The 18,897-nt window shown below is 31.0% G+C and overlaps 4 protein-coding genes across 4 annotated transcripts; 3 read left to right on the top strand and 1 right to left on the bottom strand.

Annotated features, from left to right (window-relative positions):
- On the top strand, positions 1–1,730 carry Bm10122 (Uncharacterized protein; the record flags this gene model as incomplete). The annotated part of the gene is made up of 5 exons (XM_043073275.1): positions 1–73; positions 283–369; positions 645–779; positions 867–1,094; positions 1,579–1,730. 5 exons carry the CDS (start codon positions 1–3, stop codon positions 1,728–1,730), a joined length of 675 nt encoding a protein of 224 aa, XP_042929209.1.
- Positions 1,731–6,910: 5,180 nt separating this feature from the next.
- On the top strand, positions 6,911–10,267 carry Bm10121 (Uncharacterized protein; the record flags this gene model as incomplete). Its single annotated transcript, XM_043073274.1, has 12 exons — positions 6,911–6,985; positions 7,245–7,287; positions 7,564–7,682; positions 7,955–8,091; positions 8,335–8,422; positions 8,502–8,676; positions 8,817–8,965; positions 9,127–9,272; positions 9,370–9,458; positions 9,564–9,666; positions 9,944–10,095; positions 10,182–10,267. 12 exons carry the CDS (start codon positions 6,911–6,913, stop codon positions 10,265–10,267), a joined length of 1,362 nt encoding a protein of 453 aa, XP_042929208.1.
- A 5,371-nt stretch (positions 10,268–15,638) lies between these two features.
- Positions 15,639–17,734, top strand: Bma-ucp-4 (Mitochondrial carrier protein; the record flags this gene model as incomplete). Its single annotated transcript, XM_043073273.1, has 9 exons — positions 15,639–15,738; positions 16,014–16,127; positions 16,328–16,390; positions 16,496–16,580; positions 16,683–16,805; positions 16,904–17,016; positions 17,181–17,358; positions 17,463–17,565; positions 17,663–17,734. The coding sequence occupies 9 exons, from the start codon at positions 15,639–15,641 to the stop codon at positions 17,732–17,734; spliced, it is 951 nt and encodes a 316-aa protein (XP_042929207.1).
- A 604-nt stretch (positions 17,735–18,338) lies between these two features.
- Bm14404 (Uncharacterized protein) lies at positions 18,339–18,802 on the bottom strand (the record flags this gene model as incomplete). Its single annotated transcript, XM_043073272.1, has 2 exons — positions 18,339–18,373; positions 18,574–18,802. 2 exons carry the CDS (start codon positions 18,800–18,802, stop codon positions 18,339–18,341), a joined length of 264 nt encoding a protein of 87 aa, XP_042929206.1.
- Between the last annotated feature and the right edge of the window lie 95 nt (positions 18,803–18,897).

Raw genomic sequence — 18,897 nt, 5'->3', positions numbered from 1 at the left:
ATGTCAGCTAAACAACAGACTGGAAATGTCGCAGCTCCTGTGGACAATGGTGAAGTAGTGCGCATTATGGACGGTAAAAATTATTTAATTTAACTTCTTTTCATAAAAATGAAATGCTTCAACTATTTCAAAAATAGTTTTGATATTTTAACAAAAATATAGCATTTATCTATTATATATTGTTAACTGAAATAAGCTATGGTACACATAAAAAAACAAGAAATGGAGATGATCCCAAACCTTTCATCTGAAATTTTAAAATGTCATATATCTTCTTTATAGATGATGCACGTATAGTACGTTCCAAGCCACGTGCTTCTAACGCAACGAAAAAGAACCGAATCAACAACAATAACTCGAATAATACTGGTTTGTCTTTTCACTTTCAATTTTATTATTTATATGCACATGTAATATTACGTGTGACAAATTGAAACATGCAAGACACGTGTAATTAATTGAACAATGAAAGAATTAGGTTGAAAAATGTACAAGACTAACCGTTAGTGATGATTAGATAGCAACTGGTTATTTACGTATTGCAAAGTGTGAAAAGTCTAGGTAATAATAATAATAATAATAATAATAGATAAGAATGGCAACTTTGCACATTTCTTGATGGCCATTTTTTGGTAAATGTTTAGGTGTTCCGCTAGTTAGCAACGTTGAGGATACTCCACCGAATGTCGTCTTCGATCAACCGAACCGTCCTCACGTGCAACAACCGTATATGGCTCATAGCTGTCGTCCGAATATGACACATCCAGTAGTGATCGGCAGTGTGAACCGCTCTATGTGTACAAAGAATTTCCTATTATTCTATGAGTTGATGAAAAAATAAATTTTATAAAATTGTCAACTTTCAGATATGCCAGTGCATAATCCGCCACCTTCAACATGTTGGTGCAACGGAATTTCTGACGATATACGAGCGATTAAGGAGACACTAAATTCGGTTTCCAATGGGATTCACTTAATTCTTCAAAAAGTTCACATGGATCAAATGAACAATGCACAAATGATGTCGCAAATTTTGCGAACCGTTGAAATGGTTGCGGACACTGTTAATAATATGTCATTTGTGCAGTTCCAAGGTTCAATTTTGAGCATAGGACTTTTTCTTTCTTCTGAATAAATAAAAGAGAAAAAGTGAACGAAATTAGGTTTAAAATTAATTGAATGAACAAATATTCATAACTGATGAAGCGTCAATGATTTTCACTTTGATTTGCTTACTTTCAAAGTCACACTGCTCCGTTGCTTTTTCATCAGATTTAGCATTCTAGATTGCATCTTAGTTTCACTTCTTCCAATTTTCATTCACGAATGTATCGTTCCTGTCTTTGTGAATTAATCTTTCTCAAGATAATCCCTGTTTAGGGGAGATGTGTGAAAAGAATAAAAACACATTCTTAGCTTGATATATTTTAAAGTAATAAGTAAACTTCTCATCAAGTTTTTCCCTTATCTGAAATATATCTTTGTGTTATTCAATCATTCATTCATCTATCAGTTCGATTTTAAGCAAGTAATAATTTCTCAAACTGATTTTTTTGTCATCGAAAACCACAGTTTTAGGATACGGTGAGTATTATGATGGGTCTGGCGTGGGAAATCCTACCGGAAGTCTGGATGGAACGGTTCCTCCAGAGACGTGTTATGAGCAAACTGATGAGCAGAACACGCCGATTGAGCATATAATGAATAACAGTTCACGTTCCTATCCTTGAATGACAAGGCTTTAATTTCAGTGAAAAAGTGATGTGTCAATTATTTTCTGTTTTTTCTTCTTTTTTTGATTGCTATTTCTCATGTTCAGTTTTTGTGTTTCCCAAACTTTTCGTTTTACTTTATATGCATTAGCATACAATTTTCAATTTTTCTAACTTCATTTACTCAAACAACAGTAATTTGTATTTTTTCTTGATGCATGTCTTATAGTAATTTTACTTATTGCATATTTTTTTATAGCTTTATTCACTCAAACAGTAATTTATACTTGTTTATACCTCTGTTGTTTTACTATCAATTCAAATTACTCATATATATGATTCTTTGTATTTTTGAATCGTTCTTTTTTATTTTACCTAGTTAGTTGTGTTTTCTTTTCACGTCACATTACCTTCAAGTGACAGGTGTTTTCTTTTTTTGCTTACTTATGCATAAATTTTTGGCACCTCGGATGTTGCAAATTAAATTTTCTTTGCAGCTGTATTTATGCACAAGAAGTCAGCCGAAGCGATCACTGATAATGATATTACAATCACTGAATTAAAAAATTACCACAATACTAGAAGGAATAGGGGAATATTTTTAAATATTCATGAAAAGATTGATAAATCTGCAGTATTACCGCTACTAATATTTGCTTAATCAATGTCATTCAACTTCCACTTACTGTCGCCATTGAGACCATGGTACTGCTTCACTGAAAATCATTGTGCACTGAAATGAAATTCATTTTTGCAGTTAAAATTATTTGAAATTAAAAAGTCATAAATGGATGTATTGTGAAGTAAAAATCATTTTTTGCAAACAAAGGGAGTGAAGAATGATCAAATGTACAACAAATCTCGAATAAAAAATTTCCATTTTACAGCGCATTAACTAAAATCGACTTGAGTTTTGAATTAAGATCATTTTGGTTTTTTTCACATTGTTTAAAAAAAAAAAAAAAAAAAACTTTTTTCATTTTAAATTTTATAGAAATTCAAAGTATGAATTTAGTAAAAAATAGTTTTATAATTTAAACTGCAAATATTATAAAAACAATTGTAATAATATTGATCATATGCTCTGTTTCATTTTGAAATTTTATGGAAAATCTGAACTAAAGATTTTTTTAAAAATGATTTTAAAATTTAAATTTTGTGAGAGAAAATATTAGTTGAAATATGAAAAGATTGTTTTCGTAATTTCAAATATAAATTTTATAAAAAAGTACCACTATTTTTGGTAATACAAACCATGCATTTTATAAAAAAATATCTTTGTAATCAAGGTGCAATAATTCATATATATATATATGAGACGTAATAACAGCATTTATTATAAATAATACTCATCAGCAGCGTTGCTCGTTCCGTATACTACAACCAACGAGATATGTAATAGTCATGATGTGATTGTATGACATCATTCATGGTTCATCGGCAACATGATTATTATTTCATCATTACTTTTAACGTTATCACCGTATCAGTGTCGTCATTCATTATTAGAATTAGTCTTACCAAGTTTGTTATGATGACTTGGTCATAGTAAACCTCTCACAACATGAATGAGATTATATTATTATATTTATATTACATTATATTACACTAATACTATATTATATTATTGTATTGGTAGCATATTATATTATACTAATATTATTATTATTGTTATTGTTGTATATTTTTTCTATACATTTTTTTTTTTTTTTTTTTACTTTGCATACACACAACTACGAAAAAAAAAAAAATGCTTTATTCATTACCATTGTTAAATCGAACAGAACTATGGAAAATTTAATGAATTTACCCACTTCATAGTAAAAATTTGTTTTGATTTTTTTTAAGATGCAATTTTACAAGTTTTTTGGCTGGCTTAACTTACTATAAATTTTAGCATGTTAATTTGCCTTTTAAAATCATTAGGTGAAACAACTGATTCCAATACTGTTTCGTCATTTGAATTTTATTTAGGAAGTAAATCCATAAAATTTGCCATGAATTTAAATCTATAGCAGTAGGGAATAGTACTTGAAATGAGCTATAATGATACTGCATCCCAATAATTAAGACCTCTAGGTATCTAAACATGTAATAATACTATGGTGTACATCGTCAACTGTATAGCGTTATTTCGAAAAAATAGTTCGGAAAAGTTATTAGATCTTTTATATTAGTTACTACTCAATATTAAAATAAATGTTTAAAAAAATTTTTGCATTGTGTAAGTACAATTGCTTAAAAGTATATATGCAAGAAAAAGGAGATTTTTGATGATATGAAAGCAATAGAAGTCTCATCAAGGAATACTGTTGCGATAAAATGTCAACGTATCAGTGAAATAATGAAATATTTTGCGAAGCATGCACCTAGTTTTTAACGAAGATGATCAATTACTGAATTTTCCAATAATATAAAATATCGAAATTAACGGCTTAAAAAATCATTTAAGTAATGTTGGAAAAAAAAAAATAGAAAATAATAAAAATGATTGTCCTTACTATTTGTGCATGCTTTCACTTCTTCCAAAGTGTCACTAATCTGACCATTCCTGTTTTTGTCTTACATAATTCGATTTACCATAAAATGAGATTAGCACTGACTGGAAATAATGATATCTTAAAATCGAAAACAAATAAAGTGAGTCTTTCCTGAACGCTACAAGAATGAAAATTACTATCCATCTATATTCTTTCGCTTATTGATTCCGGTGATATCACCGTGATTAGTATCACGTTCAATATCATTAGAGTTTTAACTGAAACTAAACACGAACTGATAACTACATCATCATTATCATGATATTTGAACAGTCTAGCATATGCCAAAGTAATTGCATCTTCCTCAATGTTGGAAAAATGGAATGATATTACAGATAATGCCGGAAATGTCTCTCAATTTATTTTCTTTATTGTCCTCAAATGCAAAAAATATAATGTTATGCTCAAATTTCAAATTTGCAAATAAATATGAAAATAATTAAACTTTCACTAAGAAAAATGAACTTAAATGAACTGAGGGAAAAAGGATGGAAAGATTTGTTTGACGAAACTTCATAATTTGACAAGTGAAGTATATTTTGTTTCGGAAACATTGTTTCGCATAATATTGATCTTATAGTAGTAGGGGTCCACTAATTCCATATTAAACAGAAAACTACAGCCCACAATTAGTCGAGAATTTTTGTTACAGTACGCCAGCATTAATCATGCATAAAGTAAGTGAAGCAGAACTATCGGAAATTTGATGATTGTATGACTGATGTTGATAATCATAACAGCTGGTTATCATTTATTACAAGAAAATGATTTATCATATGATATCAGTTAAGATACCTATGACAAATAGAATAGTAAGCAAATAAGTTGCAAAAGAAAAATCAACCATCGCCTTCAAATGATGCTGAAACTTTGAACTCTATGCTTATTGTAGTCCTTTTTTTTTTTTTTTTGTTTTGTTTTTTGAACACTTTTCAGTTTATGAAAGACATCAAATAAAATCAAAGCTTCAAAACCAACATAAAATTCACTTAACCAAAAAAAATAGTTGGTATATCTGGATGGGTCTGGAAATCGAGACCATTTTTCATGAATTAAACCTGAAGAAGTGAAACAATACAAAATGCATACAGCAAAGACCTAAAACAAGTATACTGATATTTAGGGAGAGAATTTCTAACTTTTACTGAAATGCAAACCTTTTTGATAATTATAATCATCGAAAAATTATGTAGGAGAAAATTGGTATTCATAACTGTTTTTTTCTTTTTTTTTCGTTTACCAACAATTGATCCTTCCTTCCAAAGGAATCGTTCTAGTACAAAATAAAAAGCATTTCAGAAAAAAGAAGAACAAACAATTTTATTTTTCATAATGCAATAAATGAAATATCAAGTGCTTTCAAAAAAGAAAAAAAAAAAGATAGGAACAATATAAATTCGAAATTTGTCTCTTTCTCGATTAGCAAAATAAAATAAAATAAATAAATAAAACAAAAAGCTTAAATAAAAGAAAACATGTTTTAGAGTCATCATTTGCCATCAAATAATTTGGAAATCTTTCAGCATTAATACATTCATAAAACGTCATAAGCTGACAATCAGTTACAAAAAAAGATATATCTCAGAAAGTTAGAAAGCTTGAAGTAGAAAGTGTATAGTACAACTGCAAGCTACTTGAATAATCCAGGATATTTTTTTTCAACCTGTTTCAAAATTACAGGAAAAATAGGAAATGATGGATGTTTGTATTGAAATTATCCTTTCTCAAAAACTTTGTTCAATGAAGAGAATCACTACTTTGCGCTTCTACATGATATTGTTGCTCAAGCCATCAAGCTGTCTTGCATTATAAAGTAAATAATAATCTGGCCAGACTAAATTCTTTGTAGCTATAAATAATAATTTTGCTGTTACCATAATTTCCTTATAGCTATCGATAAATTTCGGATAATATTTTTTTTTTTAAAAAAAGCCTATTTTCACCACTTTATGGTTTCTTAAATATAAATATTTAAAATTTAACATTCATCTCCCTTAAGTGCTTATTTATCACCTTACCAGCCTATAATGAATGTTTCCTCATTTAATTCCTAAAGATTTTTCTTTAGGAATTAAATGAAAATCTTTAGGTTTCCTTTACATATCAAAAACTTTCAAGTTAAAAAAAAAAATTTCAAGTATCCAGTGAGGGAAGCGCTTGAGTGATATTAAGGGAATTATTTACGCTTTACTTTATTCTTCCTAGTCATTTCAAACAATTAAAATGTGTTTTTAAACCCTTTCTGATCAAATATACTGCTTGAGAAGTAAGATGAGTTCTATTTTAAAAATTTCCATATTATCTATAATCGTAAAATGGACTTATCATTTTCTTTATTCTGTCTTTTCTCTATCATTTTTCCCTCTTTTTCACTTTTTTCTCTTCCTCTGTCTTTCAGCTTAAAAATTCCACTAATTTGCATAAGTTACGTCATGGTATTGTTTCATTCATCTTTCCATATTATCCATTTAACAGTCGGTCTTCAAATTCGTTTTAGCTTGTTTCGTCATTGACGTTTATCGACCACGTTAACGTTTTGTGTGGTTATATAACGTAAAAGCACGTTCGTAATTCTCATCCCTCTCATGATATTGCAGATCTGGCCTTCTTTTCTTATTATGTTCTAACAATTTCTTTGTCTCATTTTCAGCGAAAACAATGGTACAAAAACCAATTAAATACAATGGTGTTCTAATCCTTACGGATGAACCGGAAGACTTTCGTGCTGAAGAGGTAGCAAATTAATTATATAAGTTGCTGTGATAGATAGCCAAGTTAATAGGTTATATTTGCTAACAAAAACTAAATTGAAGTAAAGGTCATATTGGATAAAAAAAATTGCACGTGAACAATAACGCAGTAAGTAAATATTGAAACTGTAAAATGATGCAAATGGGTTCTTTTTTTTTACCAGAATATATCCCAGAATTTAGATTAGCAGATTTTTCATGCAAATGCCTTATCATTGAAACATTAAATCATCGTATTTCAGCTGGAAGAAGATAAAGAAATAGAGCCTTTCTTGCCGGTAGAGTGTCAGTTGGTTACTAACTACACTTCATTTTTGAATTAATTTGTAGTAGCAATAAAATTATTACTGTAGTTTTAAAGAATTAATGGCAATTTTAGCCAAATCATTATTTATTTAGTAGTATTTCATCTTATTTAAATAAAGTTTCTAAGGATGAATAATTTCAGTACGGACACCCTCTCATTTTTCATCCTTTCAACAATTTTGAAGGTGTTGAAAGAAAAAAAAAAGATCCTATAAATCCTAGAAATAACTTGCAACTCACTTCACTTCATTTTAGCGTTTTCACATTCTGAAAAATTCCTTTTGCAACTAATTAATTCTCAATTTACGATATTGCATAAAAGTGTCAGTGAGGGAAGACTTCTAGGTAATTTGATGCCATATGATGACTCTAAGGTATGTTTTTGTTATTTAATTAAAAAACGAAAAATTCTACATCTGTTTTCATTAGTTATGTAATTGAAAAGGAGGCAAATTTCAAATTTGTACGAAGCGTTTTTCCTCCTATTCTTTCATTCTTATTTCATTTTTTATTCATTTTTCTTTTTAGAAACACTTAATATCCAATTTATTCTTTTTTTTCTTTTCCGTAAATGTTTTACAGAAGCAATATTCTGCATGATACATAGCTTATCGTGTTTTCTTTCTTTTTTTTTTTCCTATTTTAGGATAACCGTCCTTTTTATCTGAGAGAATCGTTCCCTTGGACCACTAACTATGCAACCAAACGTAATTATCTCAAAGAACTTCTTCACATCTGTAGTCAGCCGCAAATTATGCGTTGGAGAAAGGTGAAAAAAGTGCTGTAAGTTAGACCATTTCTAAATGATAAAAGTAATGCAGGTACACAAGAATCGTCTTCCCGTGATAGCTCATTACGGGAATTGAATTGTTGGAAAAGATCCTGAATTGTTAATGTTTTCTTAAGGCTTAAAGCTATCTATTACTTACCAGCAATAAGTTATAATTAGAAATAGAAATTTCTTTTGGTTTATCTTTGAAATCACGAATCCATTGTTGAAGTTAAAAATCATAATTGTAACTGCAGCAATGTCTCGGAAGCGAAGAAAATTGCAGAAGGAGTATATTGCGAGATTTTTCTTGCTGAATATAAAATGGAAACAGTCATTCTGAAGGTAAATTTTCTTCATAAACTGCTTCGGACAAGACAATTTGTAAAATGTAACGCTTTATTTCCTTAACTCTTATATTTAGTTGATCCCTATTGGTGATGATGATGACCAACCGATTGGTGGATGTTATATAAGCTCATTCCGCGATGGTGTTGCAAAATTGATCGTTCTAAAAGAAATTGCGGATCTGTGTCAAGTCAAACAGGGATATTCTACGGAAGGATTTGTCCAACTGAAAGGAGCGATGGTTGTGAAAGGTGAACGATACAATTGAATTTTTGTGAAAAATAAGGAGGATAACAAGCATTTTGCGAGGATTACAAGCATTTTCTCATTTTTAACAGACTGAAATAGACGCTGATTAGCACGTTTTTTCAAACACTTTCATGCTTTGTAGGACTTTATCCGTCGTCAATGATCTATGCATGGAGAGAGTACAAGCAAAATGGGAAGTCCGACAAATTAAATCCGAATCTATTTCCTGCCAACCAAAGTTTTCTGCTTCTCTTTGCTGAGCATGGTGGAACTAGCTTGAAAGAATATAAGGTATTGTTGAACTTTGATTTTATTATATACAATGTAATTGTTTGGTGGTAACATAACAAAAGATTGGATTGGGAAAAACAATGAAAGCAACATGATAGTATATTTATTCCTTTTAAGATTGCTTGTTCCAAAAATTCGGGATATACTTGTTAATTTTGTAGATTACTACTATTCTTCAAGCGTACAGCATCGTTTATCAGTTGTTCATGGCCCTTGCTGTCGCTGAATTTCGGCTTTCATTTGAACATCGCGACCTGAACTGCGAGAATATTTTGATTACCAGTGTTGACTGTATTGATACAATCAGGTTTGATCTCCAAACCTAATCAGCTAGTTATCATTCACTGTTGTCCTCTTAAAATTTCATTTTGAAAATGGAAAATTAAAATTCAACATAATTTTAGAAGCAAGTTTGACGGTTCTGAAGTCTATATATATGCACATGGTGCTAGAGTTAAAATTATAAATTCTTCTTTCTGCAGAATGACCAAAGGTATACTTTTTTCATCCTCAATAAAAAGCCTTCCTAATTAGAACAGAATTTGATATTTTTTTGTTGTTAAAAGCATGAATTTCCCCATTACCAAAGGCATTGCAGGCACGTCTACAATATATTTTGACTGGGCATCTAATGAAGAATTTTTTATGGGTGAAGGTGATTTCGAACACATTGCTTTTCAAACAATGCGTAGAATAAGCAAGTAATTAAATTTTGAGTATTATTGTAGCTTTACATTCTTGAATGTCGGTAAAAATAAAGCCACATAAGTGTCATTCACTTTATACATTAATTGAGAAAATTAGGATTAAAAGATGAGTGATATATTAAGAACGGAATCATTGTCTGTCCTAGATTTTATACTGTTAGAAAAGCAAAGCAATGAAAATTTAACGAATGCATGGATATTTGAACTGGATGAGTTCGATAATTGGGATTTTTTTAAATGTGTAGATGCTTTCTCGATACCAAAATTTTAGAAACATTTGGCGACCGTTTCGTTCCATTACAAACGTTCTCTGGTTGGCATATATCATTGATTTCATCCATGATCAACTGAAAGAATCAAATGTTGGCAGTACGGAAGAACGTACTGCATTTTTTCTTCATTTCAAATGTCTGCATCGTTATGGTGAGAATTTTATCCATTTCTTACTTATTTAATAACGTTTTCCAAATTAAAATTTCTATTCCAATCATTAAATACATCTATTATAGCTAGTGCATGGAAATGGGTTCGCGATCATATTGATAGTCACATGAAGAAGGATGTCATTGAGAAGGAAGAGCCACAGAAAGCATGATTCGCAGTTTCGCGTTTCTGAGTTATCGTGGTAGTTTTTGATAGTTCTTGTATCATCGAACTTATTGTTATGTGATTAAAAAAACAAAGGATTTTGTATATAAGCATTTCTGTTAATCATTCAATCTGAGAATTGTTCGCTATTTTAAATCGCAAAATGTTAATGAATAACAGAAAAGATGAGGTAAAACTTTTGTAAAATTAATCTAATGAAAATTGTTCGGAATTTTAATTCAATATTTATTAGTGGATAGTGCATATTTTGTGTTTTGTTGATGTAACTTTCTTTTCCCTTTATGCTGATTGGATTTTTTTTTTTCAATAAATGAAGTTAAAAGATAGCTAAGTGTGAAGCAAAGGAGGGCATGCATGATATGCCAGCCTTCAATAAATGTTCAATTTCCTGCGGGGTGTTTGCAACTAATGAAGAGGACGCAATTTATGGATAGTTCAGAATTTATCTTCTACTGTCGCGAAAGGTTGTCGTCAGGTACTCGAATATTTATGATATAGCAGTGAGCTTATTTTGCCTCAAACTTGGATAATTAAATCGAGAAATCAACATTATAACAACGCGTAACGAAAGATATAATTCAAAAACCACCCCAAAATGTAGAATGAATAACCGTAATGAAGGATGGTTGATTTACAGAACTGAACTGACTAGATATCCAGCAGAGGACATTTAAATGATGTGAAACAAAGATTGCTAACAAAGGATTTTTTATTGTGTGAGAAAAAGGAATTAGGGTTTAAATAATCTAGACATAGATTAGTTACAAATGCGAAATTATTTGGTGAATGACTTATAAGACATCTGGCAAAAGTATTAAAATTTGAATGTAATTTAAATGTATTGTTTTTTACGACAGGATCATATAGGGAATTTAAAAGAAGAGATTATGATGAGAGCCAATAAAGTCACATGAATAATAAATCTTAAGAAGCCAAATTTATGGAGAGATGATTTATGACACCGTAAGATTTTTTACAACTTAAAAATAATTAATTAGTTTTATTAATTTCGTCATCACTTTTGATGTCTCGAATGCATAGCATTTCGATTATTTATTCTATGCTTGATCACTTCATGCTAAAAGATTGAAAATGACTAAATTATCACTGAACAATCAGGAATTATGAAAAGTTCGTCCATTGCTTATATGAAGTAATCTTAATGCCAGAACAATAATATCGCCTAGATTTTATATGTATTATAAAAAATTCCTTAATTCTCATTAATATATTTAATGCTAGTGTTTGCAACTTCGTATAACATAACTCGATTTGTAACAACCAAACAATTCCAATTGTTCAAAATGTAAAAGATGAATAAACTGATCATTTAATGCTCCCTTATTTATGAGAGTTCATTAACATCTGGATATCTCTTATGAATACTAAACATCATTTCTGACTGAGTGCGGTAACATTCTTGTTCCTTACATGACTTAACATTTAATGCAGGTTTTCTTTTCAGCGGAAAAACACAGACATTCTGACGTCTAATTCATGTCGTAGAAAGTTCTTATGAGAGTCTCGAGTAAATACCTTATCAAACCTAATTTAATTGTGAAATACAAGGTAGGTTATTATGCGACGAGAGTTCAAATGAAAAATATTGCTTGTTATATCATATCAACATCACTGTTCAGCAATAGAAGAAGAGGTGAAATTGTACGACAAGATGAAATTTATAAATTTCTCTTTAAAAGATGTCTGAAAAAATCTATGAAAATATATTGGAACAGCAAAGCGGAAAATCTATTGCAGGAAGAGAAAAATAAAATTTAAAGTGGAATTAGATGCCACAAGTTGGATGTAATATTGTTAATTCTCGTTTGATCCCAAATTTTGGTAAGTGAAAAATAACTGTACGTGAAGATCTACGCTGATCATTTAAAGGTAAAAGATTTTCCACAAAAAGTTAAAAGTTTGAAGCTAAAAAAGAAACTAAATTCGAAAATTGTAATTTAACAAATCTCCTCATGACGGGTACACTCCTCCGCTGCATCCTCCCACCGTATTCACAAAAATACTCATGTGAACTTTGACTGGACCAGGTGTATTCTATTTTAATTGGAAGGGAAAAAAAGTTGCACAATGGGTTGGGTTATGCAACAGTTGCCGAGAAGAGAACCACGTGGGAGGTGGGAAAGGGGTGAATGTGTTTTTTCCTGGGGGTTGGTCTCGATAAAGTAGGTTTATTGAGTGGTGAATTAGTTAGTGTTCACTCTTGCGTATGGTGAGCTATAGGCCTTACTTGGTATGACGTATAACTTAATATAGCCGAAGTCGAATTTGGGATTTACCAGGCGTGTTATCCAACATACTACAGGTTTCATAAAATAACTTAGTTTTCAAAAATTTTTAATTATATGACAGATTCAATGTAGGAAAAGTGATGTATTCTAACAGGTCAAAGTTTTTATCATTTTTTGGTGAGACTTATTTTATCGTGACCAGTTTCGGTTGCATTACTCTGTGAATACCTAGACTTCAATAATTTTATAAAATATACGTTGCAGTACAATCTTCGACCAAAGGAACGCGGAGGAGGTGGAGGGATCAAAAAAAAATTTTTTAAAAAGCAAATAAAAAAATTAAAAAAAAAAAGATAAAATTGAAATAAAATTTAAAAAAAAAGAGGAAGCAGGCGGGAAGAAAAAGCGGAGAAAGGAAAGGTCAGATGGAAACTACATTCCTCGCATCAGATATTTCTTTTCACATATTTTGTTTCTTCAGTGTCGATTTCTAGGTTTTTACCGGATAAATATGAACAGACGAGTGAAAATTTTTAAAATGTCGTTAAGGAGGTTGGAGTGGAACTTGCTACACTTCCAGAAATTTAAGACATTTAATATTTTCCGAGGGAGAATAATATAGCACTCATTGCTGTTTTTCAGATGATTCCTTCTGTTTTTTTTTTTTTTTATGACGAAACAGGAGGAAATCAAATGGGAGATTTAGCAGCAATTCACTGAAAATGAAGGACGAAGAGATTGGACTTCATATCTTCTCGGAATATTTAATATTTTTTCTTTTAATATTATTGATTTAATATTTAACCAGGCTATTATTAAGATTTTTTTATTAATATTTCGTTAATGTTTCATTTGTTCTTATTTTAGGATTTTTTAAATAACAATTTTGTTCTGCGTTCTAATTTTCCTTCTCTGTATTTTCTTTTAAATTTTTCGTTTATTTCTTCTTGTTTTTAGAATTTTTTAGTGGTTCTGTTCTTTATTATAATTTTTCTATTCTATGTTTTCTTTTTAATAATGTCCTGTTTTCTAATTTATTGATTTTAGATTATTCTATTAAAATTAACATCGTATTTTCGGTCCCACCACAAGCTTGCATTAAATTCGTAATTTTCTTTGATAGTTTCTTACCTGAAGGAAAACTGGTGTGCAAACGTCAGATGTTAAATAGCACTTTAGTTTAAACGATTTAATCCAAAAACATTCACTATGGGAATGAAATGTGTTTTGACATCAGCAAAGGCAGGTGATTCGCGAGAGGGTTCATGCAAGGTCGAACTTCCAGTGTGGAAGTTTTTTCTTTTTTTATGTTCTGACTTGCAAATATATTTCATTTTTACTAATCAGGTTAATTCTTCAATCCGGTAAAAAGAATTGTGAGGGGGAAGGAGGTTTTATTACGATTTAAAACGATTTTATTCTTTTTTTTTATGATTTTGTATTTTTCTTGTTAACTTATACAATTTTGCTCGGTCATTTTTTGCACTTTTTCTCCAGCTATTAATGTTTATCTGTTTGCATGTTCTTTTGTGGATTTCATTAATCGCATACCATTCCCTTGACTTCATAAAATGCATTTCGTCATGGCTTCATATTTATAACTCAAGTTATGGATACAGTATAACTTAAAGTTAACTTCAGTTGTAGTCGCATTCTGAAACAGCAGTATGAAAGTACTTTTGATGTATGTTTGACTCCCTAGCCAAGACTACAAAACTGAAACCCATGACCGGAGCTCCTTTGCGTTGTAGTCCTTTATCTCAGTAATACAGTTTTTCAGTCTTCGTTATCCACTACACCATTTCATTTTCACCAACGTTAGGTATTCATTAAAAAATGCTGATTTAGGCATGATAAAAGTATAAAAAGTAACAGGAAAAAACCTCATGCATTATGGAGGTTACTTATTATACCCATTCAATTACTTTCATAATGTTATCCATCATTGCTGAGAATCGATCCTGATAAATTTTCGACCAAGTTACTCAGTATTTTGTTCTGAATTCGTAATTTTCTCAGTGTATTATTGTCTCATCGAACCATCAAAAAATTTTTATGAACAGGGTCGCTAAATCCATCTCTGTTGTATTCAAGGGGTTAGGATTATTCTTGGATTTGAAATGATCACTGGTTTATTCTCTAGAGTGGTTACGTAATAAGGAACAGATATTCCTCTCTTTGTGTACTACATTTTTTGTCACTATATGGATCATCTCTACATCTGCATAAACGTTAAAGAATTTTTTTTCAAGAAAACCATTCATTTACTTCCTAATTCTCGTGCAAAAAGGCAGAGCTTTATCTATTGGAAGACATGACTACGCTTATTACAACAACATTATTATCACTATTCGCTTCCGCGGACGCCTTAGAAGTCGTTTGGGAGAAGCTTGCAGGTCTTAGTAAGGCTGCGATCTATGCTGGTGGTAGCATGTTTTCAGTGGATTTTGATGGTGGTGCATTTTTGCGGTACTAATGACATGAATTTTGTGGATTTTTCGTTTACTTTGTATTAGATATTTGCCTTTTTCCCTTTATATACATTTCATCTCATTTCAGAATTTTATTAAATCATATCAAAAAGTACATAAAATGTGCATCAAGGAAAATTTCCTCCTCTCATAAAAAAAAAAACGTCATTTTTACACACGATTTTAGGTAAGAACTTAAAAGAGAACGTTAATGGATTTTTCATATTCCAACATGGAGTAACAAAACTCATGCGGGATTTACACATTGTGTGATGACTACTGACATGATTTAGATTTCGGTGAGATTGGAATCATCATCTACATGTGCTGAGGTTGGAGATGAGTTCTGGCTTGTAGGTTCCTAACAGTATTTAAATTTTAAGTGTCAGGGATGGTACGTTTCATTTAAAGCTTCGCGTACATATTTTATTCTGTCGTATGTTGAAGCGATTTCACATTTGTTTTAATTAGATTTGAGCAAATAAGTAGGCACTGAATAACCATGTTCATTCATTAATAGTATGGTATTTTGTCAAGCATATATGCACTTGGCGTATTCTCAGTAAATGTGAACATCGTGACATGATGAAATATCATTGAATGTTACGATTTTTTTTTTTTACAGCTAATTGGACAAATGGATGTGGATGAACACCAGATGAATTCGTCATTAACGATGCGTGCTATTGGTTCTAAATACGTTCTCTCATGTTGTGCTTCATTTGTTGCTGAAAGTGGTAGGTATTTTTTTTGGAGTTCTTGAAAAGTTATGTTTAAATTCGTGCCTTTAAAGTAGAGCCCACTATTGCTAACATTTCTACGAATTTATTGAAATCAGAGATGCTAGTGAGACATTCAGAAGCACTAGTTTTATATTTTAATTGCTATATCATTCTATTTAATAATAGCGAAAGATTTTCCGTTGAATTCCAATTGAACAGTAAGTTTATCTTTGTTTCCTTTTTTTAATGAGCTCGTTATGTCTTGAAGATAATTTGTTCTTTTTTCATAGTAACTTATCCTTTGGATGTCATCAAAACTCGATTGCAAATGTTACCGAACCGTATGGAAATAACCAAAAGTGATCTTCAACCTCCTACAATGTTACGAACCACATGGCACATTTGTAAGATTGGTTCGCTCAGTTGTAGGTGCTGCTGCTGTACTACATCTCATTCCACATAAAATTACATATTCTCATGGTTAAAAAGCTCTAGAAACAAGTTTTTGTCAGTTTTGCTTCTTATTCTTTGTAATAATTATCCAGTAGACTAGTCCGATAAAGCTGCACTTGTTTTTTACTTATAACTCATCTACTCTTTTCAGTGAAGAGTGAAAACTTTCGTTCTCTATTCAGTGGACTTACTCCAGCAATATATCGGCATCTCAGTAAGCTTTTGTGAAGTTACGTTATTAATTGTTTGTACGATGTTCCAAAGATAGCCAAGTCGAATATCTTTTCTTTTTTTAAGGAATAAATATATTTGATTACAGTTTACACAGGATTTCGAATGGGTATTTACGAAACTATGCGATTCGCAATTTTTGATAAGGAAAAACAAAAAATCTTTCCAATATGGTATGTTTTTTAAAGTTGTCCTACATTTGTTTTACTGCGTTTACGTTTTTTTTTTTTTTCTTACAAATTACTTTCATAAAGAAATGTTTATGGTTTTTTAAGGCAGTCAGCAATTTGTGGTTTAGTCTCGGGTGCTGTGGCGCAGTTTTTGGCATCACCAACTGATTTAATCAAAGTACAAATGCAAGCTAAGAGACTGAGAAAGTCGGACAATGTTCAGCCTCGGTTATCATTTTATAATATTTCATACAAAATGTTTGAAGTTTCTTAATTCCTTTAAATTTTTACATTTTTTTTCCTGTCAGTTCCAATTATAGCTTCAGGTTTCCGAATTCATACCATGTGTTTGTTGTACTTTACAAAAGTAACGGTTTCACGGGCTTGTGGACTGGTTGGCTTCCAAACACTCAAAGAGCAGCTTTACTGAATATGGCTGGTGAGTATAAGTATGTTGCAATTTTGAAAGTCAAATTGATATGTTCCAGGTTGTGTGGGATAATTCGGATTAGTTTTTCGTCTCACACAATATATTAAACGTGCAACTGAATGTTTTATTTCCAAATACAAGTCCATGTTTTTGTTCGCATCGTGTAATCACAGATCTTGCAACTTACGATTTTACGAAGCATTGGTTGATAGCGAAAGGTTGCTTGGATAATTATTACACACATTTTATTGCCAGTCTTGTTTCGGGCATGGCTGCTGCAGTTATATCTACTCCAGCGGATGTTGTAAAGACACGAATAATGGTACAATTGCGCAGCAGTGATGAGAAATTGTAAATTTTAGCTTTTTAAGTTCTAGGTAAATTCTTATTTTCTTTTCTGTTCTTTTTCTCGTTGATGGTAGTATTATTGTCGCTGCAAGCAGTTAATTTTGCAGGACACATCAATACAAAGGATCTTATGATTGCCTAAAACGAATTTGTCGGGAGGAAGGCTTTTTTGCACTGTACAAAGGTTTTGTGCCATCTTATGTCCGATCGGTAAATTAATTGTGTTGATATCTATTAGAATATGAAAAAAATATATGATTAGTTTTTAGACCTTCTAAATTAAATTTATTATTTTACATCAGTTTAGGCGCCATGGTCGTTAGTCTTTTGGATAACATACGAACGAATGCGGCAAATATTTGACATTTCTGGATTTTGAAGGTTGACTTATCATTTAATTGTGAGATGGCGAAGTCTTAAGTCTCACGATAATTCCTAAATCCTATTTTAGCTTATCCTTTTCTTCTTTATTTTCAGTTAATTTCAGGATATCAGAGCAACTTGTAAAGGCAACGATCAAAAATAACATGTCGTACCCCATTTTGGCTAATAATTAAAGTGGTAAGATGTCGGTAGTGGCTGATAGTTCACTACATATAACTGTAAGTAATCGTACTAGGTGATAAATTAAGTATTAAATAAAATTGCGTTCTGAACCGTTACATACAGATTTATACAGTTTCTAATGTTTACATTAATATAATGAGAAAATGTACTGTGGTTAATTCCTGGCAGAGGAAATGATTACACAGTACTTGAAATATCAAACAGTAGATTGCTGGACAATGATTGGAAGGTTTATAGAACCTGTTTGAAAATAACTGGCTAGCTCAGGTACCGTCGATACGATCTCAGATCCATTCATTCCGGTTGCTCTGCAATTTTCACTCTATTTTGTTGAAGGTAATGCATCCATTGTGGGATAAAATAATAATATTGTGTTCGATGGTGGTAGACTTCCACCAAAAGTATATGGAACCGTATTATGTCGAATAGAGCGAAGTGTGTAGTTGAGGCTCTGAAAACAATGTACATGATTAAAATTGATTAGTGCTTGGAAAAATACTCCTAAATGCAGTATTAAAGCATTTCATATAATCGAGTTAGATATGAAAAATTCGTATGACATAGTCTGAGTTCATCTTCACATATTAAAATTTCCAAATTACGAAAAAGTTCAAATTCTGGATAGTTTATTATACTTAAGGAGTTTATTACTTTCGTGAAGGAAGTAGGCTATGAGTGCATGTATGATCCTTCTCTTTCTCGAGCCAAATAATAGACTACGTTTGTTGAAAATCAGCTGGAATTCTGTTCTACGTAGGAAGTCGAAAGAATCTTCAAAAAATATGTGCTTTTTCGGAATTCGTGGTCTAATTCCTTCGAAATCAAAGAAAAAACACCATCGGGAAACTGGTTGGCGTAGCGTTCCAATAGTAGTGGCCATTGGTTTCATTAAGAGTGGTCTACTTTTTTCAGTTGTATTTGTTTCGGACCGATATGGTTGTAGAACTTTCTTACAGGAGGTAATTGTATAGGTTA

The sequence above is a fragment of the Brugia malayi genome, assembly GCF_000002995.4.
Source record: "Brugia malayi strain FR3 genome assembly, contig: Bm_v4_ChrX_scaffold_001, whole genome shotgun sequence".
Lineage (NCBI taxonomy): Eukaryota > Metazoa > Nematoda > Chromadorea > Rhabditida > Onchocercidae > Brugia > Brugia malayi.
Note: the sequence above shows the minus strand (reverse complement) of the source record. Positions and strands in the feature narration are given on the sequence as shown.